The sequence below is a fragment of the Oncorhynchus clarkii genome, chromosome 12 (genome assembly GCF_045791955.1).
Source record: "Oncorhynchus clarkii lewisi isolate Uvic-CL-2024 chromosome 12, UVic_Ocla_1.0, whole genome shotgun sequence".
Lineage (NCBI taxonomy): Eukaryota > Metazoa > Chordata > Actinopteri > Salmoniformes > Salmonidae > Oncorhynchus > Oncorhynchus clarkii.
Genome location: NC_092158.1, coordinates 61,215,665 through 61,243,290, shown reverse-complemented (window position 1 = coordinate 61,243,290; position 27,626 = coordinate 61,215,665). Strand labels below are relative to the sequence as shown.

At 40.0% G+C, this 27,626-nt stretch overlaps 2 protein-coding genes across 4 annotated transcripts in view; both read left to right on the top strand.

The window, feature by feature from the left end:
* The window catches only part of LOC139420899 (early endosome antigen 1-like), an 82,807-nt gene extending 59,416 nt beyond the window's left edge, over positions 1-23,391 (top strand). For both annotated transcript variants that reach the window (XM_071171308.1, XM_071171307.1), the window contains exons 17-21: positions 2,327-2,428; positions 2,664-2,750; positions 19,858-20,029; positions 20,172-20,257; positions 22,774-23,391. In XM_071171308.1, the coding sequence (XP_071027409.1) occupies positions 2,327-2,428; positions 2,664-2,750; positions 19,858-20,029; positions 20,172-20,257; positions 22,774-22,833 (507 nt within the window). In that variant the 3' untranslated portion in view covers positions 22,834-23,391. The remainder of the gene's footprint in view (positions 1-2,326; positions 2,429-2,663; positions 2,751-19,857; positions 20,030-20,171; positions 20,258-22,773) is intronic.
* The window catches only part of LOC139420919 (uncharacterized), a 439,502-nt gene that overhangs the window by 330,051 nt on the left and 81,825 nt on the right, over positions 1-27,626 (top strand). The gene's annotated exons all lie outside the window — the stretch shown is intronic.

Sequence of the window (27,626 nt, the reverse complement as noted above, 5' to 3'; positions counted from 1 at the left end):
CCCCTTACACTGTGTACAAGACAGTAGTTTTGGAATTGTTAGTTAGATTACTTGTTATTACTGCATTGTCGGAACTAGAAGCACAAGCATTTCGCTACACTCGCATTAACATCTGCTAACCATGTGTATGTGACAAATAAAATTTGATTTGATTTGATTTGATTACATAATGTATTTCGCTATATAAGCCCATTTATTTGTGAGAGGACAAATTGTGAATTTGAACAAATTTGGTTTATAGCCAAGTGTCAGCTGACTAGGTTACCTAGACCTTTCATCCCAAATTATTGACTGAAATTAATCTATCAACATAGTGATGACAGACTGAATAACTTTTTAATTACAAGTGCATACTAAACGATGCAACTCTGCATGAAGCAAGATCAACCCTTTTTTTTATATTGTCCAACTGCGGTTGTTGTCTCTGTGTTTCTATTCATCCCCCCGAGGGTCTAAAGATTTTTTAAACTATGTGTCCTGATTAGAAAACCTCAGCCCACTGTGATTGTTTTATGGTTGGAAAACTGTCCCATAGACATGTATGTCCTTTCACTATTAACAGGAGTTCAGCTATCCAGAATGAATAATTGTTCCACTGCACCAAGGTACAGAGAGGGATGAAAACAGAGACACCTTCACTCTACATCGTCACTATACAGACCTTCATATTTCATAGTCATCCCATGTTTGCTTCCTGTAAAATATATATATATATTTTTTACACGCTCTCTGTTTTCTTTGCATTAGATAATGCCAATTGTATAATGGACTCAATCACAATAATATTTTAGGTTGACTTGATGAAATATTATACTTACTGTATCTCTTTTGGTTTTGTTGGTCAAACTTGGTGTAGTCTGATCATTTTGGGCCAGAATTTGATATACTAGGCTATTTCATGCATTGCCAAAATTAGGGGGCAGGGAAGAAACTTGCTGCTGCTCCCCCTGTAGACATGTTATCCTGATGCTTCTGACAATATAGTAAAAGGGGTGATGTCTGCATTTTGAAAACTGCTGGTTACAAACAGGTGTAGTGTTTATGAGGAGTTCCCTTGTGTGTGTGTTGTTGCATGTGCTGTAAGCCCACAGGCAGTTTTTTTTATCCTGCTTGGCAGAGATTTTAGAAAAGGTACAATTGTGAACCTGTGACCCGTGTTATTCCACAAAGTTATAGCTAGCACATAGTAGCGCTGCAGTGAGGAGGAGGGGCACATAACCCTGTGACCTAGCTCTACCTCGCTCTCCCTGTGTGAGAGAGCTGCGCACTGTGACAGACAGTCCAACACTGAGTCAGAGAGGTTTAGGTATTTTTAGAAATTTCCTGAAATTTGCCGTTGTTCCCCTTTAAGGACTCTATTCAATCAGATATGCTCTAACCGACATCCGCATAGCGGTCGTTTTGGCCATGTCAGAGGTGGAACTGTGTTAGAGCTGTCAAATCCACAAGTGGCTACTCGCAGTATACCCACAGTAAAGCAGACATTGCCATTCGCTGCATGGAGTCGCATTAAGAGAAATCCCATGGAGCCTTGTTTACAAGTTTGAACACTGGAATGTCAGATGTAATCTACACCTCGACTAGGATGATGGAAATCCTAATTATTTAGTTTAACTTTCAGGCCATGTTTGATATAATGGTCCACCAGAACTTCTGCAGATTTGCCAGAAAGTGTCTGGTAATGAGATTAGCCATCTTCTAATGCTGTCTCCAGTTAATTATTTACCTCAGTGATTGACACACAGCAAACCCTGGAAGGAGATGACTCTAAATTGAAATTACATTTGTCTAAAGTATTAAATAAAGTGTACAGAATCTGAAAGATACAGTATTCACTCTGAGTTAGGCAAAACGGCATTAGAATATCATGCTCCACACTCATTGAATGAATTGCAGAGAGAACTCCAGTTAGATGTTTTGGTGCTTGTAAGACAGTTTAAATGCACATTACATGAACATTTTATTATAAATTGTGATTGCTTTTTGCAATGTGTGTTTATCTTATAGAAGTTTATTTATTTTAATCATTTTAATCTCCATCTTGTACTTTTTACATGTTATAATTTTGTTTGGTTTTAAATTCGTATTAATTGCTGTGTTGTTTTTATTGTTGTATCATAGGGCACAACTGTAAAATATACTCTGCCTCCACTTGTTTCCTCTGTTTTAAATAAAGGCTAATAAATAAAAAATGTAAATGATCTCGAGGGAAATTATTGAAAAGAATGTAGTAGGACACTAAAGTTTTCATAGTCTCAACATGGATGGTTGGCAAAAGGGAAGCTTCTTTGATGTTGGTGTCTGACACTCATCCCCCTCTCCTCAGGAGCTGACTCAGAGGCTGACCGAGGAGATCTCTTGCAAGCACTCCCTTCTTAGCGAGGAACCGGCCACTGCCTTACAGGGGAAAGACCTCTACGAACTGGAGGTACTCACATTATAGCAGAATTCATACTACACATTCGCTCAGTCTATTCATACTACATAATTCGCGGATTATTCAAAAGTAGATACGTGCTGGATCCTCCAAAATTGTATCCATAAAAAATTATATGGACGGCACTCCAAAGGGTACATTTTATTATTATTATTAAACCTCCATTGACAAATTATCTTAACACTTATGTATTTTTTTAACCTCCATTTGTTGTGTTGTGCTGCAGGTGATCCTACGGGTCAGGGACACAGAGCTGCAGTGCCTCAAACAGGAGACCAACTCTCTGAAGGAGGAACTGAAAGCTGTTCACAGGGTACATGCATTCACCTCCTAGCATTTAGAAAATACTCAGAGAAATGATCCAATCTTTTGATTGTACCTCGACTCATGTTGGTTGAGCGCCCTAACAACATTAATTTACAGACACTGTAGTAAACTACAGTCAAATCATATGTGGTTTCCTTTAAAAGATAACTTCCATAGGCAGCCTACTCTATTTCATTGAGACATATACTAGGCCTGGTCACTTGATCTCGCATGCCCAAATAGGAGAGGAGAGGTAAATGCCGACCACCCCCAATGATCTGCCCCCTACATCAATGCCCTCTAGCAGATGCTTTTTACATTTTTTTCAATGGAAAATGAACAATGACTATGTCCGAATACCCATAAGAGCGTACTAAATAGTAGTTTTATAGTATGTGGAATTTCGAAAATAGTACTCCGAATGCATAATCTAATGCGTGATTGCGTTGACTCCCACCATTCGTTAATTTTGGTACAGCCCATCAATTTATCTGATTAGCAGGTGTTGTCAAACAGCTGAGTCGGAAAAGCTGAGTGAATTATTCTAGATCAAACGCTGAAATTAGTATGCAGTTTAAGTATGTAGTAGGCTAGTATGGGTATTCAGATCCGGCCAATGGATATGTGTTTCAAGGAGGGATGGGATTTGAAATAATTTCCCTATTCATATAGTATCATACATCTTTGTCGGACATCCAGATATTTGAAATAGGAGCAACATGTAATATTTTTGCATTGTAATTTCAGAAAATGTCTTCAATATACATTGGGGCAAAAAAGTATTTAGTCAGCCACCAATTGTGCAAGTTCTCCCACCTAAAAAGATGAGAGAGGCCTGTAATTTTCATCATAGGTACACTTCAACTATGACAGACAAAATGAGAAAAAAAATCCAGAAAATCACATTGTAGGATTTGTAATGAATGTATTTGCAAATTATGGTGGAAAATAAGTATTTGGTCAATAACAAAAGTTTATCTCAATACTTTGTTATATATCCTTTGTTGGCAGTGACAGAAGTCAAACGTTTTCTGTAAGTCTTCACAAAGTTTTCACACACTGTTGCTGGTATTTTGGCCCATTCCTCCATGCAGATCTCCTCTAGAGCAGTGATGTTTTGGGGCTGTTGCTGGGCAACACGGACGTTCAACTCCCTCCAAAGATGTTCTATGGGGTTGAGATCTGGAGACTGGCTAGGCCACTCCAGGACCTTGAAATGCTTCTTACGAAGCCACTCCTTCGTTGCCCGGGCGGTGTGTTTGGGATCATTGTCATGCTGAAAGACCCAGCCACGTTTCATCTTCAATGCCCTTGCTGATGGAAGGAGGTTTTCACTCAAAACCTCACGATACATGGCCCCATTCATTCTTTCCTTTACACGGATCAGTCGTCCTGGTCCCTTTACAGAAAAACAGCCCCAAAGCATGATGTTTCCACCCCCATGCTTCACAGTAGGTATGGTGTTCTTTGGATGCAACTCAGCATTCTTTGTCCTCCAAACACGACGAGTTGAGTTTTTACCAAAAAGTTATATTTTGGTTTCATCTGACCATATGACATTCTCCCAATCTTCTTCTGGATCATCCAAATGCTCTCTAGCCAACCTCAGACGGGCCTGGACATGTATTGGCTTAAGTAAGGGGACACGTCTGGCACTGCAGGATTTGTGTCCCTGGCGGCGTAGTGTGTTACTGATGGTAGGCTTTGTTACTTTGGTCCCAGCTCTCTGCAGGTCATTCACTAGGTCCCCCTGTGTGGTTCTGGGATTTTTGCTCACCGTTCTTGTGATAATTTTGACCCCACGGGGTGAGACCTTGCGTGGAGCCCCAGATCGAGGGAGATTATCAGTGGTCTTGTATGTCTTCCATTTCCTAATAATTGCTCCCACAGTTGATTTCTTCAAACCAAGCTGCTTACCTATTGCAGATTCAGTCATCCCAGCCTGGTGCAGGTCTACAATTTTGTTTCTGGTGTCCTTTGACAGCTCTTTGGTCTTGGCCATAGTGGAGTTTGGAGTGTGACTGTTTGAGGTTGTGGACAGGTGTCTTTTATACTGATAACAAGTTCAAACAGGTGCCATTAATACAGGTAACGAGTGGAGGACAGAGGAGCCTCTTAAAGAAGAAGTTACAGGTCTGTGAGAGCCAGAAATCTTGCTTGTTTGTAGGTGACCAAATACTTATTTTCCACCATAATTTGCAAATAAATTCATTAAAAATACTACAATGTGATTTTCTGGATTTTTTAAAATCATTTTGTCTGTCATAGTTGAAGTGTACCTATGATTTTCAGTGGGAGAACTTGCACAATTGGTGGCTGACTAAATACTTTTTTGCCCCACAGTATCTAAAGTAATAGTGAAATGATAGTGTTTCACAATAGTTTTCCCCTGGAAATGTTCAATTGGGCCCACACAAAATTGCCTTCTAATGGTTTAGTCTACTTATTGGTCAACAAAAAGAAGGCTCTTGTTGTTGCTTTGACTGGGCCTGAGCCGCACACTAACGGTTTGTCTGTGGCACAATCAGTTAGTGCATGGAGCCACTCAAATTGACTGGAGCCACTCTAGGTGGTGGACCGTAGAAAGCTATTTGCTTTGGTTTTTGAGATGATTGATCTTGTCCAGAGAGGAGCTGGTTTTTATATATTATAAATGTATATTCTTCTGAACACATTTCCGTTTTTTGGCAGTGCCCAAAAAAAATAAGTATTCTTCTAAATACTTTTGCTAGCTGGACAGGCAAACGCCACTGGATACTAATCTGTAAACCAATCTAAACTTGTGTCTTATACATGGTACTATCTCTGCGGATCATGTCTGCCAGTCACATTATCTGCATCTAAGGTTGTAGACAGCTGGTGAGTTCTGTCCGACAAGTTGCTATCAGGTAAAGTATTTTTTATTTATCTGTAATCTAACTAGTTAGAAATGTGATATCATCAATGCAAGCTGTAAATAGAGTCCCAACTTAGAATGCAGCAACCTTGGTAATGTAGCTAGCTTGCTAGTTAGCCAGTTACAACAAGTAGATATGTTGCTAGCTAGCAGGAGCAGATAGCTTTATCACAAGCTAGCATGTTATTCTGGGACAAGGAGCGTTTTAGCTATCAGTTTATTCTAGGGCTGTCCCCGACAAAAAGGTATCTTGGTCGACTGAGAGTAGTCTGTTCTTCCGACCAATCGATCAGTCGAAATGTTAAACGGTGTATTTTTCCATATACATAGTATTTACCCCTTTGCACTCAGAACAGCCTCAATTAGTCGGAGCAAGGTGTCAAAAGCATCCCACTGGGATGCTGGCCCACTCCAATACTTCCCACAATTGTAAAGTTGGCTGGCTTTCCTTTGAGTGTTGGACCATTCTTGATACACACATTGATATACCATACCCCTTTGAAAGGCACTTAATTATTTTGTCTTGCCCATTCACCCTCTGAATGGTACACATACACAATCCATGCCTCAATTGTCTCAAGGCTTAAAAATGATTATTTAAAGGATCCAACCCGTTTTTTTCAATTTTCGCCTAAAATAACATACCCAAATCTAACTGCCTGTAACTCAGGCCCTGAAGCAAGGGTATGCATATTATTGGTTCCATTTGAAAGGAAACAATTTGAGGTTTGTGGAAATGTGAAAGGAATGTAGGAGAATATAACACAATAGATCTGGTAAAAGATAATACAAAGAAAAAACAACCGTTCTAGTTTTTTGTTTTTGTACCATCATCTTTGAAATACAAGAGAAAGGCCATAATGTATTATTCCAGCCCAGCTGCAATTTAGATTGTGGCCACTAGATGACAGCAGTGTGTGTGCAAAATTTTAGACTGATCCAATTAACCATTGCATTACTGTTCAAAATGTTGTATCAAGACTGCCCAAATGTGCCTAATTTGTTTATTAATAACTTTTCATGTTCAAAACTGTGCACTCTCCTCAAACAATAGCATGGTATTATTTCACTGTAATAGCCTATATCCTGGAAAATGTTATTGTTACTTACAACCTCATGCTAATCGCATTAGCCTACGTTAACTCAACCGTCCTGTGGAAGGGACACCGATCCCGAAGCCTGTCTCCTCCCCTTCATCTACACTGATTGAAGTAGATTCAACAAGTGATCATAGCTTTCATTTGGATTCACCTGGACAGTCTATGTCTTTGAAAGAGCAGGTGTTCTAAATGTTTTATATACTCAGTGTATGTAATGGGGAATTGATAGAATCTAACAATCAAATGGCAAACAATTCACACAATGAAGTTATGAAACAATGAATGCGTTCAAAATGACGGGCAAGAGCGCATTCTGGAGAGAGACGTGCCTTGTGCATTTTATCCACACTCCCCTTCTTCTTGGACCGTGCCATCCCTGCGGCTTCCACAATGGATTAGTTCACTGAGACAGACTGAATCAGAAAGGTGTGTGCCATTAAATAGAAAAATCTATTTGCAGCTGCTCGGCTAAAATAATCTTGGTCGATCAACAGCCTATCGACCAAACAATTGACCAGTTGACTAAATGTGGGGTCAGCCCTAGTTTATTCAAAGTAATAATTCAAGACTACAAAAACCTTTAAAATCATAAACTACATTCCTTAGCCGTGATGAATTATTTTATTCATTCTTGTCTCTCACTTTTGTCTCTATTCAGCTCTCCAGTGTCCTGCTCCCAGAGATCAACCAAGTGCTATTCACCAAGCCTGGGCTGATTTACTCACCTGTGAGGAGAACCATCCTACTACAGTTTGAACTAGCCCTGCCGTCACTACTTAGACATTGGGACCACATATGCATTTGCCTGTTGTATTTCCTTTGTGGATTTTGTTTTACACAGTCGAGTGCCTTTTGGGTTGAAGAACACCAACTAATTTAGACTTAAAGTGTAAATTGAATGTAGAATCAGTTTAACAGCTGACTATTGCTACTATTGTAACATTCAGCGGGGAGAATTATATTGTCTCCGTCAGGAGCCCATTCTTTTGCCATAGGTGTTAGAGTTCCCGTCTTTGGACCACACAAGCTTTAAATTGCATTCTGTTAAGGCACTTCTCTCTCTTTACATCAGTCAGCTACATTGGTGACAAGGGAGGGACCCTTTCGATATGCCTGTGGGGCCTGGGCACACAAACGCTCCTAGAGAAAAGGGGGAATAGTGAAGCAGGTGTCTATGACAGTTCTACAGTCTCCATCAGAGGCCCAGGCTTTTGGCATATATCATAAAGCTTTCATTTCTGGACTGCAACATTGTAAGATTGTGCCCTTCATGGCACTTAATATACATTGATTGGTAGGTTACACTATATTTAGATACTTCAAATACGGCCCCAGACACCTTTGCTATTTGTCTCCGTACTCAAACTTTTTTTAAATTCTATTTTTACCTTTATTTAACAAGGCAAGTCAGTTAAGAACACATTCTTATTTTCAATGACGGCCTAGGAACAGTGGGTTAACTGCCTGTTCAGGGGCAGAACAACATATTTGTACCTTGTCAGCTCGGGGGTTTGAACTTGCAACCTTCCGGTTATTAGTCCAACGCTCTAACCACGGTGTTCTTTGTTCGAATGTATAGTGCCTTCAGAAAGTATTTACATCCCTTGACTTTTTCCAAAGTTTGTTGTGTTACAGCCTTAATTTAAAATGGATTAAATTGCGATTTTTGTAACTGGTTTATACACAATACCCCTATAATGTCAACGTGGAATTATGTCATTAGAATTTTTTTACAAACTTATAAAAAATGAAAAGCTGAAATGTCTTGAGTCAATAAGTATTCCAAATTTTGTTATGGCAAGCCTAAATAAGTTTGGGTAAGTTTAAGAGTATAAATGTGCTTAACAAGTCACATAATAAGTTGTATAGACTCACTCTGTGTGCAATCATTTTGTTTAACTTGATTTTTGAATCTGATGATTTTGTAATTAAAATGTTTATGTTGTCTTGCAGATTAATTTGAAATGGAAATCTTTCTGCTTTGTATGCCTAGGCCTACCTATTAAAAACATATTTGTCGTACTATTTACACACACTCAAAATTCGCTGCTTCATCTTCAGTAGCCTACCTCTCCTCTTCTAGATGGGCGTGTGAGATCAAGTGTGAATTCGGAAAGTATTCAGATCCCTTGACCTTTTCCAAATTTTGTTACGTTACAGTCTTATTCTAAAACGGATAAAAACATAATCATCAATCTACACACAATACCCCATAATGACAAAGCAAAAACATATGCTTTTAGAAATGTTTGCAAATATATATATTAAAAAAAAGAAAGAAATATGACATTTACATAAGTATTCAGACCCTTTACACAGTAATGTACTTTGTTGAAGCACCTTTGGCAGTGATTACAGCCTCAAGTTTTCTTGGGTATGATGCTTCAATCTTGGCGCAGTTGTATTTAGGGAGTTTCGCCCATTCTTCTCTGCAGATCTTCTCAAGCTCTGTCAGGTTGGATGGGGAGCGTTGCTGCACAGCTACAGTGTCTTCAGAAAGTATTCAGACCCATTGAGTTTTTTCACATTTTGTTACGTTACAGCCTTATTCTAGAATGTATTAAATTATTTTTTCCCCTTATCAATCTACACACAATACCCCATAATGACAAAGCAAAAGCAGGTTTTTAGAAATTGTTGGTATTTTTTTTAAATACAGTACCAATCAAAAGTTTGGACACACCTACTCATTCAAGGGTTTTTCTTTATTTTGACTATTTTCTACATTGTAGAATAATAGTGAAGACATCAAAACTATGAAATAACACATTTCAGTTCAATGCGTTCAGTTGTACAACTGACTAGGTATCCCATTCCCCTTTTCCTTCACTCTGCGATACAACTCATCCCAAACCATCTCAACCATGATTGTGTAGGCCAGGTCATCTGATGCAGCATTCCATTACTCTCCTTCTTGGTCAAATAGCCCTTACACAGCCTAGAGGTGTGTTGGGTCATTGTCCTGTTGAAAATCAAATAATAGATGTGATGGCGTATCGCTGCAGAATGCTGTGGTGTGCCTAGAATTCTAAATAAACCTTGAATCCAGCAAAGCACCCTCACATCTCCTCCTCCATGCATCACGGTGGGAACCATACATGCGGAGGTCATCCATTCACCTAAGGCATGGCTGTTGAAACCAAAATACTTGGACTCATCAAACCAAAGGACAGATTTCCACCGGTCTACTGTCCATTGCTCGTGTTTCTTGGTCTCTTCTTCTTATTGGTGTCCTTTAGTAATGGTTTCTTTGATTTTGAGATGTGTCTGTTACTTGAACTCTGTGAAGCATTTATTGGGCTGCAATTTTTGAGGCTGGTAGCTCTACTGAACTTATTCTCTGCAGCAGAGGTAACTCTGGGTCTTCCTTTCCTGTGGCGGTCCTCATGAGAGGCAGTTTCATCATAGCGCTTGATGGTTTTGCGACTGCACTTGAAGAAACTTTCAAAGTCTTGAAGGTCAGATTGACTGTCTTAAAATAATGATGGACTGTAATTTCTCTGCTTATTTGAGCTATTCTTTCCATAATAGGACTATCTTCTGTATACCACCCCTACCTTGTCACAACACAAATTGGCTCAAACACAATAAGAAGGAAAGAAATTCCACAAGGCACACCTGTTAATTGAAATGCATTCCAAGTGACTACCTCATGAGGCTGGTTGAGAAAATGCCAAGGGTGTGCAAAGCTGTTGTCACGTTCTGACCATAGTTCTGTTATATTATTATTTGTTTTAGTATGGTCACTGCGTGAGTTGGGGTGGGCAGTCTATGTTTGTTTTTCTATGTTGGTTTTTGTGTTCGGCCTAGTATGGTTCTCAATCAGAGGCAGGTGTCGTTAGTTGTCTCTGATTGAGAATCATACTTAGGTAGCCTGGGTTTCCCTGTTGGTTTGTGGTTTTTGTTTCCGTGTGAGTGTTTGGGCCACACGGTACTGTTTCGGTTTTGTAAATTCACGTTGTCATTTATTGTTTAGTGTTCTGAGTTTGAATTAAATATGATCATGAACACTTACCACGCTGCTCTTTGGCCCGATCCTTACTCCTCCTCAGACGAAGAGGAGGAAATCCGTTACAGCTGTCAAGGCAAAGGGTGGCTACTTCGAAGAATCTCAAATATAACATATATATTGATTTGTTTAACACTTTTTTTTTAGTTACTACATGATTCCATATTTCTTATTGCATAGTTTTGATGTAGAAAATAGTAAAAATAAAGAAAAACCTTGGAATGAATAGGTGTGTCCAAACTTTTGACTGGTACTGTAAAAAATGTTGGGGAGTTTCTCCCATTCCTCTCGGCAGATCCTTTCAAGCTCTGTCAGGTTGGATGGGTAGCTTGGCTGCACAGCTATTTTCAGATCTCTCCATAGATGTTCGATTGGGTTGAAGTCCGTGCTCTAGGTAGTCACTCAACGACATTCAGAGACTTGTGCCGAAGCCACTCCTGCATTGTTTTGGCTGGAACATTCCGGGGTTGTTCCGATGGCATTGAGGAGTACACCACATCAGTCATTGGCTTTATCAATAAGCGCATCGAGGATGTCGTCCCCACAGTGACTGTACATACATACCCCAACCAGAAGCCATGGATTACAGGCAACATTCACACTGAGCTAAAGGATAGAGCTGCCGGTTTCAAGGTGCGGGACTCTAATCCGGAAGCTTATAAGAAATCCCGCTATGCCCTGTGACGAAACATCAAACAGGCAAAGCGTCAATACAGGGCTAAGATTGAATCTTACGCCACCGGCTCCGATGCTCGTCTTTTGTGGCAGGGCTTGCAAACTTTTACAGACTACAAAGGGAAGCACAGCCACGAGCTGCCCAGTGACACGAGCCTACCAGACAAGCAACACTGAGGCATGCATCAGAGCATCAACTATTCCGGATGACTGTGTGATCACGCTCTCCGTAGCCGATGTGAGTAATTCCTTTAAACAGGTCAACATTCACAAGGCTGCGGGGCCAGACGGATTACCAGGACGTATGCTCCAGGCATGTGCTGACCAACTGGCAGGTGTCGTCACTGACATTTTCAACATGTTCCTGATTGAGTCTGTAATACCTACATGTTTCAAGCAACCACCATAGTCCCTGTGCTCAAGAATACAAAGGCAACCTGCCTAAATGACTACAGACCCGTAGCACTCACGTCCGTAGCCATGAAGTGTTTGGAAAGGCTGGTAATGGCTCACATCAACACCATTATCCCAGAAACCCTAGACCCACTCCAATTTGCATACCGCCCAAACAGACCCACAGATGATGCAATCTCTATTGCACTCCACACTGCCCTTTCCCACCTGGACAAAAGGAACACCTATGTGAGAATGCTATTCATTGACTACAGCTCAGAGTTCAACACCATAGTACCCTCATCACTAAGCTAAGGATCCTGGGACTAAACACCTCCCTCTGCAACTGGATCCTGGACTTCCTGACGGGCTGCCCCCCAGGTGGTGAGGGTAGGTAGCAACACATCTGCCACGCTGATCCCCAACACTAGAGCCTCTCAGGGGTGCATGCTCAGTCCCCTCCTGTACTCCCTGTTCACACACGACTGCATGGCCAGGCACGACTCCAACACATCATTAAGTTTGCAGAAAACACAACAGTGGTAGGCCTGATCACCGACAACGACGAAACAGCCTATAGGTAGGAGGTCTGAGACCTGGTCGGGTGGTGCCAGAATAACAACCTATCCCTCAACATAATCAAGACTAAGGAGATGATTGTGGACTACAGGAAAAGGAGGACTGAGCACACCCCCATTCTGATCGACTGGGCTGTAGTGGAGCAGGTTGAGAGCTTCAAGTTCCTTGATGTCCACATCACCAACAAACGAACATGGTCCAAGCACACCAAGACAGTAGTGAAGAGGGCACAACAAAACCTATTGTTTAACCCCCTCAGGAAACTAAAAAGATTTGGCATGGGTCCTCAGATCCTCAAAAGGATCTACATCTGCAACATCGAGAGCATTCTGACTGGTTATATCACTGTCTGGTATGGCAATTGCTCGGCCTCCGACCACAAGGCACTACAGAGGGTTGTGCGTACGGCCCAGTACATCACTGGGGCTAAGCTGCCTGCCATCCAGGACCTCTACACCAGGTGGTGTGAGAAGAAGGCCCTAAAAATTCATAGACTGTTCTCTCTACTACCGCATGGCAAGCGGTACTGGAGTGCCAAGTCTAGGACAAAAAGGCTTCTCAACAGTTTTTACCCCCAAGCCATAAGACTCCTGAACAGGTAATCAAATGGCTACCCGGACTATTTGCATTGTGAGCACACCCCACAACCCCTCTTTTACACTGCTGCTACACTCTGTTTATCATATATGCATAGTCACTTTAACCATATCTACAGTTGAAGTCAGAAGTTTACATAAACTTCTGTTGGAGTCATTAAAACTCATTTTCAACCACTCCACACATTTCTTGTTTACAAACTAGAGTTTTGGCAAGTCGGTTAGGAAATCTACTTTGTACATGACACAAGTAATATATCCAACAATTGTTTACAGACAGATTATTTCACTTATAATTCACTGTATCACAATTCCAGTGCGTCAGAAGTTTACATACACTAAGTTGACTGTGCCTTTAAACAGCTTGGAAAATTCCAGAAAATTATGTCATGGCTTTAGAAGCTTCTGATAGGCTAATTGACATCATTTGAGTCAATTGGAGGTGTACTTGTGGATGTATTTCAAGGCCTACCTTCAAACTCAGTGTCACAAGAATTTTCAATCCCAATGTTGATAACTAAACAATTATTTAAGCTTTGACCAATCCCTGAGGTTTGTAAGACCCTGGGTTTAATAATAATTAGGCAAAGACTCAGCTTCTGCAAAAGGTCCGTAAAGTTTATTCAGAGAACGTTCTAAAGTCCAAAATGCAAAGACATGTCATTTTATAACTCCCCCCCCCCACACCTACTTACATGCACACACAGACGCACAAACAGTAGGTGGGCTGTATCTTTCCCCACAGTCCTACTTACATGGACACACAGACACACAAACAGTAGGTGGGCTGTATCGTTCCCCACAGTCCACATTCCTCGTTTATCACTACCAAGCTGGCAGTTCCATGCAGTTCCCTCCCTCCCTAGATTAGCGGGACCTTGGAAGGAGCCTCTTTCCTGTTGTCCTTTGTTCTCTCAACTCTCACACCACTACACAGCAACACACATATTATGGAATTAATTTCAGGGTGGAATCCTTTAGTTATGACTTTAAACATATACATTCCCTTATCACTCAGTGCTTCTTTGCTTGGCATCATGGGAAAATCAAAAGAAATCAGCCAAGACCTCAGAAAAAATTGTAGACCTCCACAAGTCTGGCTCATTCCTGGGAGCATTTTCCAAAAGCCTGAAGGTACCACATTCATCTATACAAACAATAGTACGCAAGTATAATCACCATGGGACCACACAGCCATCAAACCACTCAGGAAGTAGATTTGTTCTCTCCTAGAGATGAACGTACTTTGGTGCAAAAAGTGCAAATCCCAGAACAACAGCAAAGATCCTTGTGAAGATGCTGGAGGAAACAGGTACAACATATCTATATCAACAGTAAAATGAGTCCTATACCGACATAACCTGAAAGGCCACTCAGCAAGGAAGAAGCCACTGCTACAAAACCGCCATAAAAAAGCCAGACTACAGTTTGCAACTGCACATGGGGACAAAGATGGTACTTTTTGGAGAAATGTCCTCTGGTCTGATGAAACAGAAATAGAACTGTTTGGCCATAATGACCATCGTTACGTTTAGAGGAAAAAGGGGGAGGCTTGCAAGTTGAAGAACACCATCCCAACAGTGAAGCACGGGGGTGGCAGCATCATGTTGTGGGGGTGCTTTGCTGCAGGAGGGACTGGTGCACTTCACAAAATAGATGGCATCATGAGGCAGGAAGATTATGTTGATATGTTGAAGCAACATCTCAAGACATCAGTGGGGAAGTTGAAGCTTGGTCACAAATGGGTCTTCCAAATGATATTAGCTAGCTATCTAGCTAACATTATCTAGCTAATGATTTGCCTAGTTAAATAATGGTTAAAAAATGTTTTTAAATGAGACATACCTGTATTCATGACTCATGAACATACTTGCTACTAGCAAACAAGCAAATGCACTGTACAATGCTTCTCATGTTGCTCATTATTTAACATAAAATTGGAACATTCATGCTAAAGCTAGCATTAGAAGCTAGGCTCTCTGTTAGCTAACCCTCTACTAGCCTAAGCCTAGCCTTAGTTGACATGAAAATATGAAAGTGAAAATCTTTCCAGACTTACCAAACAAATGGTCCTCCTTGGAATAGAGATCTTAAGTCTACCCCCTCCTTTTTCGAACATTCTGTTAAAAATCGCGCAACTTTTCAGCGTCCTGCTACTCATGCCAGGAATATAGTATATGCATATGATTAGTATGTGTGGGTAGAAAACACTCTGAAGTTTCTAAAACTGGTTAAATCACGGCTGTGACTATAACAGATCGTGTGTTTCATCGAAAAGCGCAAGAAAAACTGCTCTCTGAAAGCTAAAAATAATTTCCATGCGTCACTTTCATGGTTGTTAAAAGGGCACAAAATTAATTATGGACCTGCATGCAATTCCTACAGATTCCACACGGTGTCGCCATTGTCACCATTTTCCAGGGACTTTTTTGTTGGTAAATCCAACTAACTGGATTCAATTTCTTCCGGTCTCAGCCAGGATGTTGTGAGGTGCACATTTTCAGCCATTGATTTGAAGACGAGGAGCTATTGAATACACATCGCCCTGTAATCATTTTGATAGATTATAAACGTTTACTAATACCTAAAGTTGGATTACAAAAGTATTTCGAAGTGTTTTGTGAAAGTTTATCGTCAACTTTTTTAATTTTAAAAAATGACGCTACGTTTTAAAACAATGTTTTTTTCTGAATCACACAGCTTCCATAGAAAGCTATTTTGGGTATATATGGACCGATTTTAAACGAAAAAAAGACCCAATAGTGATGTTTATGGGGCATATAGGAGTGCCAAGAAAGAAGCTCGTCAAAGGTAATGAATGTTTTATATTTTATTTCTGCGTTTTGTGTAGCGCTGGCTAAGCTAAATCTTTGTTTAGGTCGCATTCAGGCATTTTGGGGTGTTGCATGCTATCAGATAATAGCTTCTCATGCTTTCGCCGAAAAGCATTTTCGGCAAATCTGACTTGTTGGCTAGGTTCACAACGAGTGTAGCTTTAATTCAATACCCTGCAAGTGCATTTTGATGAACGTTTGAGTTTTAACGAGTACATTTAGCATTTAGCGTAGCGCATTTGCATTTCCAGGTGTCTTCTTGAGACATCTGCGTCTCAAGTAGGAGCAAGAAGTTAAATCCTGAACAAGCCATGCTTGCCCTTGCTATCAAAACTGTATCCCATACCCGAAGAACAAACACTGGAAAGTGGTGCGATCATAAAAATAGATCTGATATAAACACTATCAGCCTGTAGGCAAGGAGGAGACTGAAACATCTTTCCCACGGATTGCAATGACCATATAAGTTCTAACTCTTCTGCTCTACACAAGATTGTGATGTCAAAACTAGCTGCCGGTAGCAAAAACAATTATCCTCATATCCTCATTTCAGTGTGGGATTTTAAAGTAAATGGTTCAAGGATATACATCTGGTTAAATAGAAGCAAATATTCATACGTGATTGTGTTACAAAAAAATATTGACCACGAAGATCGCCATACTCCCATTGATTATAATGGGGTATCCTGTTTCCTGGAAACAATTGCTTCTTAAAAACTTCTTGCGACTCTCAATCCCGGATCTGGGAGCATAATCATCGCCTCAAACTAATTAGCATAACGCAGCGAACATAAATATCCCTTGAAAATCTTCCTATTCATGAAAATCACAAATGAAATATATTGAGACACAGCTTAGCCTTTTGTTAATCACACTGTCATCTCAGATTTTCAAAATATGCTTTAGTTGGTTTAATTTAATTTAATTGGTTTCTTATTAGAAGCGATTGGAATAATTGCTACTTCTGTACTTTACGCAAGATTTTCTGCGGGAGCCATCATGTGACCACTTGCCAAATGTGGTCCCTTACGGCTATTCTTCAACATAAATGCGTAAAAAGACGTCACAATGCTGTAGACACCTTGGGGAATACGTAGAAAACGTAAGCTCATTCGTAGCCCATTCACAGCCACATAAGGAGTCATTGGCATGCAGCGCTTTCAAAATATGGGGCACTTCCTGATTGGATTTTTATCTGGGTTTCGCCTGTAACATCAGTTCTGTTGCACTCACAGACAATATCTTTGCAGTTTTGGAAACGTCAGAGTGTTTTCTATCCAAAGCTGTCAATTATATGCATAGTCGAGCATCTTGTCGTGACAAAATATCCCGTTTAAAACGGGAACGTTTTTTATCCAAAAATGAAATACCGCCCCCAGAGTCCCAAGAGGTTTTAACCACCACATTTGGTCCTCCTGCAGACAAGTTGTGGTGTTAGCATTTTACACTTTTTGTGGAAGGGACAGATGGCAACCGAATGGACCGGCTAGAGTATTGTTTAGGGACAATGAGGGGACATTGGGAGCTGCTTTTGAGAGGAAAGATAAGTCAACAAAGTGAATTGGGCTGGGGGCTAAATAAGGTGTGAAAAGTCTTTGGAAGGCAGTTCTTACACTGTATGAATTGGTTTGTATGGGCGGCATGGCACCTCAATCGCTCTCATACACAACAATACATTTACTGTCTAAGCACAACCCTGCACAATCAAAACTCCCTGTCTCATCTCAAAGTACTATCTGTTAACCTCCCCTAGCCCATTGACAGATCATTCTTGTCAATAGTAGCCCTTTGCAGGGGAATTTTGTGTTGTGTCTTGAGAATCTGCAGAGAGAAGAATGAGGTGGTTGTGTCATTACTCTTGTTGCCTTGATGTTTTATCTTTCAGTGTCCCTTGTGGGTTTCTGTCTCACAATGTTGTTATGCTCCATAACTGCAAGGTGTGTCCACTCTAGAGGTCGACCGATTAATCGGAATGGCCGATTTCAAGTTTTCATAACAATCGGAAATCGGTATTTTTAGGCACCGATTTGGCCGATTTTATTTATTTATTTAATCTTTATTTACGGCCTAGGAACGGTGGGTTAACTGCCTTGTTCAGGGGCAGAACGACAGATTTTCACCTTGTCAGCTCGGGGGATGCAATCTTGCAACCTTACAGTTAACTAGTCCAACGCTATAACGACCTGCCTCTCTCGTTGCACTCCACAAGGAGACTGCCTGTTACGCAAATGCAGTAAGCCAAGGTAAGTTGCTAGCTAGCATTAAACTTATCTTATTAAAACAATCAATCAATCATAATCACTAGTTAACTACACATGGTTGATGATATTACTAGATATTATCTAGCGTGTCCTGCATTGCATATAATCTGACTGAGCATACAAGCATACAAGTATCTAAGTATCTGACTGAGCGGTGGTTGGCAGAAGCAGGCAAACATTCATTCAAACAGCACTTTCTTTGCGTTTTGCCAGCAGCAGTTGCACTTTTACTTTCTTCTCCAACACTTTGTTTTTGCATTATTTAAACCAAATTGAACATTTTTATTTGAGGCTAAATTGATTTTATTGATGTATTATATTAAGTTAAAATAAGTGTTCATTCAGTATTGTTGTAATTGTCATTATTACAAATGTAAAAAATTGTCAGATTAATCGGTATCGGCCTTTTTGGTCCTCCAATAATCGGTATCGGCGTTGAAAAATCATAATCGGTCGACCTCTAGTCCACTCCCTCATGCTTATGCACCCAAAATGACACACGGCTGAGAGTCAGACTCGGCCAACGTCATGTGGTCCGATTCTTGGCCGCCTTCGGCAGTATTACTTATGGCTAGGATGTGGGGATGGAGTTCGGTCCGATTCCGGTGAGTTATTTTGCCCAAATGTATTACTTGGGCTTGGACTGATTCCGGTGAGAGTTATCTGGCCCAAATGTATTACTTGGGGCTCGGGCCTTTTGGGGCTACTCTCTGGCAGATGATTACACTGGCTGCTTTATATAATTAACATGTCATTATATATTGTTCCATATTTTCTCATTGTTTAAATTCTTTAATATAGTAATGACTGTATGCCGTGGTAGAGCCATAACATTTTTGACATGCGTTTTTCTGTTTTTTTGTTGTTGTTATTCTGTCTCTCACTGTTCAAATAAACCTACCATTAAAATTATAGGCTGATAATTTCTTTGTCAGTGGGCAAACGTACAAAATCAGCAAGGGATCAAATACTTTCCCCCCCACTGTATGTAAATGTAATATTTGATATTTTTAATAAATGTGCAGAAATGCTTTTTGCTTTGTCATTGTTTTTTTGTTGCTTTGTCATTATGCGGTATTGTGTGTAGATTGATGAGAGAGAAAAAATAATTTAATCAATTTTAGAATAAGTCTGTAACGTAACAAAATGTGAAAAAAGTCAAGGGGTCTGAATGCTTTCCGAAGACACTGTAACAGTGCCTGTCTTGAATGGAGTAGCCAAGCTAGCCAGCTATAGCTAAATAGGCAAAATGTGGTCCCAACTACCCTGTTGGTTGCTCGTTGTAGCATACTCCTTCTCATTTCTTTTAGCTTTAAATTCCATGATTTCATTCCACCTTGCATTGCATTCGTGAACTCTCTCTACACTTGTTACACATTGAGACCCTTTGTTGTGGGGCAAAGTGCATGTCACAAAAACTACATTGAAAAGTAAATGTTTTATTAAATTAATAATTTCAAATGTCATGGTATGTACTTGTATGTAACAATGTCACATGGATATTTTAATGTAATTCAGAAAAAATACTTTTCAGTGTTAAAATAGGCCTGTAATTTTATTTTGCGCAGACTAATATTCACTCGATTTGTATATTCAACTAACAGTGCACATCTCTAGTTTCAAGTAGTCTAAAATAAATGATTGGCTCCCCGTTCCATGGGGGTTCTGAAACCATGTGCATCCACTCGAATTCACCAGATTTTTTTTGTCAATAGATCGTCAAAGGAAATCTGGCAAAACTTCAATCTTCCCAATATGTATGTGTATGCAGGATAAGGCATACGCCAAAGACAAGCTCAAAGCCCTGTATGCTGAGCTGAGCTTCAGCCGGTCCAAGGTCCAATGTGACATTCCCAAGCTGCGAGAGGAGCTCCAGACTGCAACAGGGTCTCCCAGGGATGAGGGCAGGGGCGGCGACGGCTCCAATGCTGCTCAGGCTTACGGTAAGACATGCACACACAAACACCCCCACCCCACACAGTGCAACCACTTCACACTCATATGTGCACACCTGCATGCACACAGACTAATAATCCTACTGGCATGTATAGTGACTTAGGACTTCTCTCTATGCATACACTGTAGACATAGTGAAGTTGACAAGCAACCCTGATTTCCTGAAGAAGGAGAGGTCGACACTCACCAGGCAAATCAGAGGGGTCAGGTCAACGGTGAGAGGTCAGGGGCGAGGTACAGTGCCTTGCAAAAGTATTCATCCGCCTTGGCATGTTTCCTATTTTTTTGCATTACAACAAATGGACATACTGAAAATAGTCCAAATTGGTGAAATGGAAAAAAATTACTTGTTTCAAAAAATTCTAAAAAAATAAAAAATTCTAAAGTGGTGCGTGCATATGTATTCACCCTGGTGAAACAATTACCTTCAGAAGTCACATAATTAGTTAGATTGCACACAGGTGGACTTTATTTAAGTGTCACATGATCTCAGTATATACACCTGTATATACACCAGTCTGGAACACCACTGAGCAAGGGGCACCACCAAGCAAGCGGCACCATGAAAACCAAGAAGCTCTCCAAACAGGTCAGGGACAAAGTTGTGGAGAAGTACAGATCAGGGTTGGGTTATAAAATAATATCTGAAACTTTTAACAACCCACGGTGAACCATTAAATCCATTATTAAAAAATGGAAAGAATATGGCACCACAACAAACCTGCCAAGAGAGGGCCGCCCACCAAAACTCACGGACCAGGCAAGGAGGGCACTAATCAGAGAGGCAACAAAGAGACCAAAGATAACCCTGAAGGAGCTGCAAAGCTCCACAGCGGAGATTGGAGTATCTGTCCATAGGACCACTTGAAACCGTACACTCAACAGAGCTGGGCTTTACGGAAGAGTGGCCAGACAGAAGCCTTTGATTAAAGAAAAAAATAAGCAAACACGTTTGATGTTTGCCAAAAGGCATGTGGGAGACTCCCCAAACATATGGAAGAAGGTACTCTGGTCAGATGAGACTAAAATGTAGCTTTTTGGCCATCAAGAAAAATGCTATGTCTGGCGCAAACCCAACACCTCTCATCACCCTGAGAACACCACCCCCACAGTAAAGCATGGTGGTGGCAGCATCATACTGTGGGAATGTTTTTCATCAGCAGGGACTGGGAAACTGGTCAGAATTGAAGGAATGATGGATGGCGCTAAATACAGATTTGAGACTGGGACGAAGGTTCACCTTCCAGCAGGACAATGACCCTAAGCATACTGATAAAGCAACACTCGAGTGGCTTAAGGGGAAGCATTTAAATGTCTTGGATTGGCCTAGTCAAAGCCCAGACCTCAATCCAATTGAGAATCTGTGGTATGACTTAAAGATTGCTGTGTACCAGTGGAACCCATCCAACTTGAAGGAGCTGGAGCAGTTTTGCCTTAACCTCTCTAGGGTATGCCAACATCCAGTGAGATTTCAGAGCGCCAAATTCAAATACAGAAATACTCATTATAAAAATTCAGAAAAGATACAACTATTTTACATAGATTTAAAGTTTAACTTCTTGTGAATCCAACCACGGTGTTAGATTTAAAAAATGCTTTACGGCGAAAGCATACCTTACAATTATTTGAGAACATAGCCCAGCAGACAAATAATTACAAACAGTAACCAGCCAAGTAGAAGAGTTACACAAGTCAGAAATAGAGATAAACGTAATCACTTACCTTTGATGATCTTCATATGGTTGCACTCAGAAGACATTCATTTATTCAATAAATGTTCCTTTTGTCCGATAAAGTCTCTCTTTATATCCGAAAACCTCCGGTTTGTTCACGCGTTTTGTTCAGTAATCCACAGGCTCAAACGCAGTCACAACAGGCAGACAAAAAAAAAGTATCTGTAAAGTTCATAGAAACATGTCAAATGATGTTTATATTCAATCCTCAGGTTGTTTTTAGCCTAACTAATCGATAATATTTCAACCGGACAATAACGTTGTCAATATAAAAGGTAAACGAGAAAGGTACTCTCTCGGTCGTGCGCATGAAAAAGCTCTGTGACACGGCAGGGTCCACTCATTGACTGCTCTTACTCCCTCATTTTTCAGAATACAGAATACTGGATTTTTCTCAGTTCTGTTATACTCACAGACATTATTTTAACAGTTTTGGAAACTTTAGAGTGTTTTCTATCCAAATCTACTAATTATATGAATATCCTATATTCTGGGCCTGAGTAGAAGGCAGTTTATTTTGGGCACGCTTTTCATCCAAAATTCCAAATGCTGCCCCCTACCCTAGAGAAGTTAAAGAATGGGCAAAAATCCCAGTGGCTGGATGTGCCAAGCTTATAGAGACATACCACAAGAGACTTGCAGCTGTAAATGCTGCAAAAGGTGGTTCTATAAAGTATTGACTTTGGGGGGATGAAGAGTTATGCACGCTCAAGTTTTCAATTTTTTTGTCTAATTTCTTGTTTGTTTCACTATACAACATATTTTGCATCTTCAAAGTGGTAGGCATGTTGTGTAAATCAAATGATTACAAACCCTCCAAAAATGCATTTTAATTCCAGGTTGTAAGGCAACAAAATAGGAAAAATGCCAAGGGGGTGAATACTTTCACAAGCCACTGTAACTTTGACTCGATCCCAATTTGATAACACTGCAATAACTAAAAACAAAACACTGATCTTGTGCCTCATTTCTTCCTTTTTTTCATCTTTGTCTGTCAGAGTCTGAAGGAGGGTCTTTCTGTCCAAGAGAGAATGAAGCTGTTTGAGCCCATGGACTAGAAGAAGATCTGATCTATTTTTTGTTGTTGCTCATTCTTCAATGTGTGTGTATGTGTTTGTGTGGTGTTTGACAATCGTGTGCAACAGTGCTAGTCTGAGTACAGATCTCTTTAGAAACATTTCACTCCTTGCCACTCCTTGTCATTGCCAATCTTCATCTTTGGCAAATGACAGAGTACAGGGAGTGGAATAGCTAAAGAGACTGTTACCCAGACTACTGCAGTGCTTGGCTTGCCTGTGATCTGTAGAGTGTACCATTGGGAGATTTTTAGAGCATTGATGTGGTGAGGTTGCAAGTATTGTGATTAACTATTTATTTATGTATGTATTATTACACAGACCAAAATATTGCACAGTTGGGCTAACTAATAAAAAGCTCTTACAGGGCTCAATGCACAATGTGTTTCTCTCCTCCTAGTCCACTTCACCATACCCGGACAGTGATGTGAACTGTTTAATTAGGACAAAACCAAATTCCCTATGTAAGAACACACTCAAATCTAAATACTGGTCATGTAAAAATGCATGGCTATGATTTTTTCAATGTATTTTAATACACTTGTGTCCTGTATTTTAGTGTTCCATATTATTAATAAAATGTTTTTTATTTGAATGTCAAAGTGTGTCTAAATAATTGTAATGTCTGAACCATTTTTCTGTTTCCATCCTCTTTCTCCCAGTGGCCATGGTAACACCAGACCAAAATGTTTCCCTCTAGCAGCAGTCAGAGCATTCATTGGCATTCTCTCACTCACTCTCCTTATGGCGTTTGTTTTTCTCAATACGATGGGAAAAGGAGGCCTCGCATCCCTTCCCCACAATTGATTTGGGATCCACTATTAAACTATAGTTCTGTAAACTACTTGAAAACAAGCAACGGTGGTGTTGTTTAGTGGTATGATCGTCCCATTGAAAGATTGTGTAGGCATACATTATTTATAATCTATTCTACAATGTTGTGGAGGGTAGCCTAAACGTAATTTACTCACCTTCATTTTAAGTGAGCGTTTATCCACCTTTTACAGAAAAATGTATTGAACGTATATGGAGCATAGCTTTTTTCACTGCAACCTGGAATCAGCTATTTTCTTACCACTACCCCACTGTTTCTACGCCAGCATCTAGCTGGCAGAATGAATCTGAAATGTCCTTTGTTTAAACTTTACAGCGACGCTATGGAAATTGAAACGTAACTGTCCCATCATATGAATTTGGCACATTTTTTGACTCACCATGGGTGATGTTGGTTCATCCTGATTCTCAGATGTATGCAGAGAGAAGAGGAATTTGGTCCCGGTGAGGAGGTGTCATTCACAGCATTTATGGTTTTAATAACTGCAGCAATTATGACTTTCATTGTGTAAATAATTCCAGAGTGCTCATATTCTTGAAGAATGTACTTTATGCTCACTGGTTTGAGACCACAATAATGTGCCGCTAACAACTTTATAAAAAATGCTGTGATTTTTTTTTACTGGATTATATTTGAGGTTACCTTTATTTCAACAGGGAGTCCCACTGACAAAAAGGACCGGTGTCTTTCATAAGGCAGCCCTGCATTTTACAATTTCACACATTTGACAAAATACAAGAGAATACAAAAATACACACTTAAGAAAAACAATCACATTCCTCAACAAAGATGTCCTCAACCCATATTTTGAACTGCCCGAGAGTCATCAATGTAACTAGTTGCAAGGAACATGTTATTCCATACATGGGGTGCAAAGGCAGTTTTTTCTAAGTCTGGAGCAACAGATAAAACAGTACATTGTTGTATATAACATTACGCCACTACATATCCACAATGCAAAATGTATAATACCACCATACAACAATATTACAATGTACATCTGTGTGCTAGCGCTTGTGTGCGTATGCGTGTGTCTGTACCTTTGTGTGTGTCTCTTCACAGTCTCCGCTGTTTCATAAGGTGTATTTGATCATTTAAAAAAATCTGATTCTACTGCTTGCATCAGTTACTTGATGTGGAATAGAGTTACATGTAGTACTGTGGGACTCCCATAGTCTATTCTGTATTTGGGGATTGTGAAGAGACCTATGGTGGCATTTATTGTGGGGTATGCATGGGTGTCTGCGCTTGTCAACACTTCTTACAAAAACAAGTAGTGATTAAGTCAATTTCTCCTCAACTTTGAGCCATGAGAGATTGACATGCTTATCAGTAATGTTAGCTCCCCGTGTAGTTTTAAGGGCCAGCCGTGCTCATCTGTTCTGAGCCAATCGTAATTTTCCTAAGTCCCTTTTTGTGGCACCTGACCACACAACTGAACAGTAGTCCAGGTGCGACAAAACTAGGACCTGTAGGACCTTCCTTGTTGATAGTGTTGTTAAGAAGGCAGAGCAGGGCTTTATTATGGACAGATTATTCCCTATCTTAGCTACTGTTGTATCAATATGGTTTGACAACGACAGTTTACAATCCAGGAGTACTCCAAGCAGTTTAGTCACCTCAACTTGCTCAATTTCCACATTATTCATTACAAGATTTAGTTAACTTCTTCGATATAGGGGCCGCTCTTTTAATTTTTGGATGAAAAACGTTCCCGTTTTAAACAAGATATTTTGTCACGAAAAGATGCTCGACTATGCATATAATTGACAGCTTTGGAAAGAAAACACTCTGACGTTTCCAAAACTGCAAAGATATTGTCTGTGAGTGCCACAGAACTGATGTTACAGGCGAAACCCAGATAAAAAATCAATCAGGAAGTGCCACATTTTTTTAAACCGCCTCATTTCAATTACTCCTTATATGGCTGTGGAGGAGCTAGGAGTCAGCTTACGTTTTCCACGTTTTCCCCAAGGTGTCTGCAGCATTGTAACGTATTTGTAGGCATATCATTGGAAGATTGACCATAAGAGACTACATCTACCAGGAGGTTGCTTGGTGTCCTCCGTCGCAATTATTGCGTAATCTCCAGCTGCAGTAGTTTTCCGTTTGCCTTTGATGAGAAACCGACTGCCAGGAATGATTTTTCATCTAATAGAATTGTGAAAAACACCTTGAGGATTGATTCTAAACAACGTTTCCCATGTTTCTGTCGATATGTTGACTGCATTTTCGTTTTTTTTCTTAGCCAAACGTGATGAACAAAACGGAGCTATTTCTCTTACACAAATAATATTTGGGGAAAAAATGAACATTTGCTATCTAACTGAGAGTCTCGTCATTGAAAACATCCGAAGTTCTTCAAAGGTAAATTATTTTATTTGAATGATTTTCTTGTTTTTGTGAAAACGTTGCCTGCTGAATGCTAGGCTTAATGCTATGCTAGGCTATCAATACTCTTACACAAATGCTTGTGTAGCTTTGGTTAAAGCATATTTTGAAAATCTGAGATGACAGTGTTGTTAACAAAAGGCTAAGCTTGTGTTTCAATATATTCATTTCATTTCATTTGCGATTTTCATGAATAGGAAACGTTGCGTTATGGTAATGAGCTTGAGGCTATGATTACGCTCCCGGATACGGGATTGCTCGACGCTAGAGGTTAAGGTTTAGGGTTTAGAGAATGATTTGTCCAAAATACAGTGCTTTTAGTTTTGAAATATTTCGGGCTAACTTATTCCTTGCCACCCATTCTGAAACTAACTGCAGCTCTTCTATAAGTGTTTGCAGTCATTTCAGTCGCTGTAGTAGCTGACGTTTATAGTGTTGACTCATACGCATACATAGACACACTGTCTTTACTCAAAGCCAGTGGCATGTCGTTAGTAAAGATTGAAAAAAAGAAAGGGGTCTAGACAGCTGCCCTGTGGAATTCCTGATTCTACCTGGATTATGTTGGCGAGGCTTCCATTAAAGAACACCCTCTGTGTTGTGTTAGACAAGTAACTCTTTATCTACAATACAGCATGGGGTGTAAAGCTATAACACATATGTTTTTTCCGAGCAGCAGACTATGATCAATAATGTCAAAAGCCGCACTGAAGTCTAACAAAACAGCCCCCTCTCAAACTTTGTATCATCAATTTCTCTCAGTCAATCATCAGTCATTTGTGTAAGTGCTGTGCTTGTTGAATGTCCTTCCCTATAAGCATGCTGAAAGTCTGTTGTCAATTTGTTTACTGTAAAATAGCATTATATCTGGTCAAACCATTTTTCTCAAAGGTTTACTAAGGGTTGGTAACAGCCTGATTGGTCTGCTATTTGAGCCAGTGAAGAGGTCTTTACTATTCATAGGTTGCGGAATGACTTTTGATTCCCTCCAGGCCTGAGGGCAAATACCTTCTAGTAGGCTTAGGTTGAAGATATGACAAATAGGAGTGGCAATATCATCTGCTATTATCCTCAGTAATTTTCCATCCAAGTTGTCAGACTCCGGTGGCTTGTCATTGTTGATAAACAACAATAATTATTTCACCTCTTCACACTCACCTTACAGAATTCAAAATTAAAATGCTTGTCTTTCTTAATTTGGTCAGATGTACTTGTTGCTGGCATGTCATTCCTAAATTTGGCAAGATTAGCAATGAAAAAAATCATTAAAGTAGTTGGCAATATCAGTGGGTTTTGTTATGAATGAACCATCTAATTCAATGAATGATGGAGCTGTTTGCCTTTTTGCCCAAAATGTCATTTAAACCTCTTGAAACTAGAGGGCACTATTTTCATTTTTGGAAAAATAACGTTCCCAAAGTAAACGGGCTATTTTGTCAGGACAAGATGCTAGAATATGCATATAATTGAACGTTTAGGATAGAAAACACTCTAAAGTTTCCAAAACTGTAAAACTATTGTCTGTGAGTATAACAGAACTGATATTGCA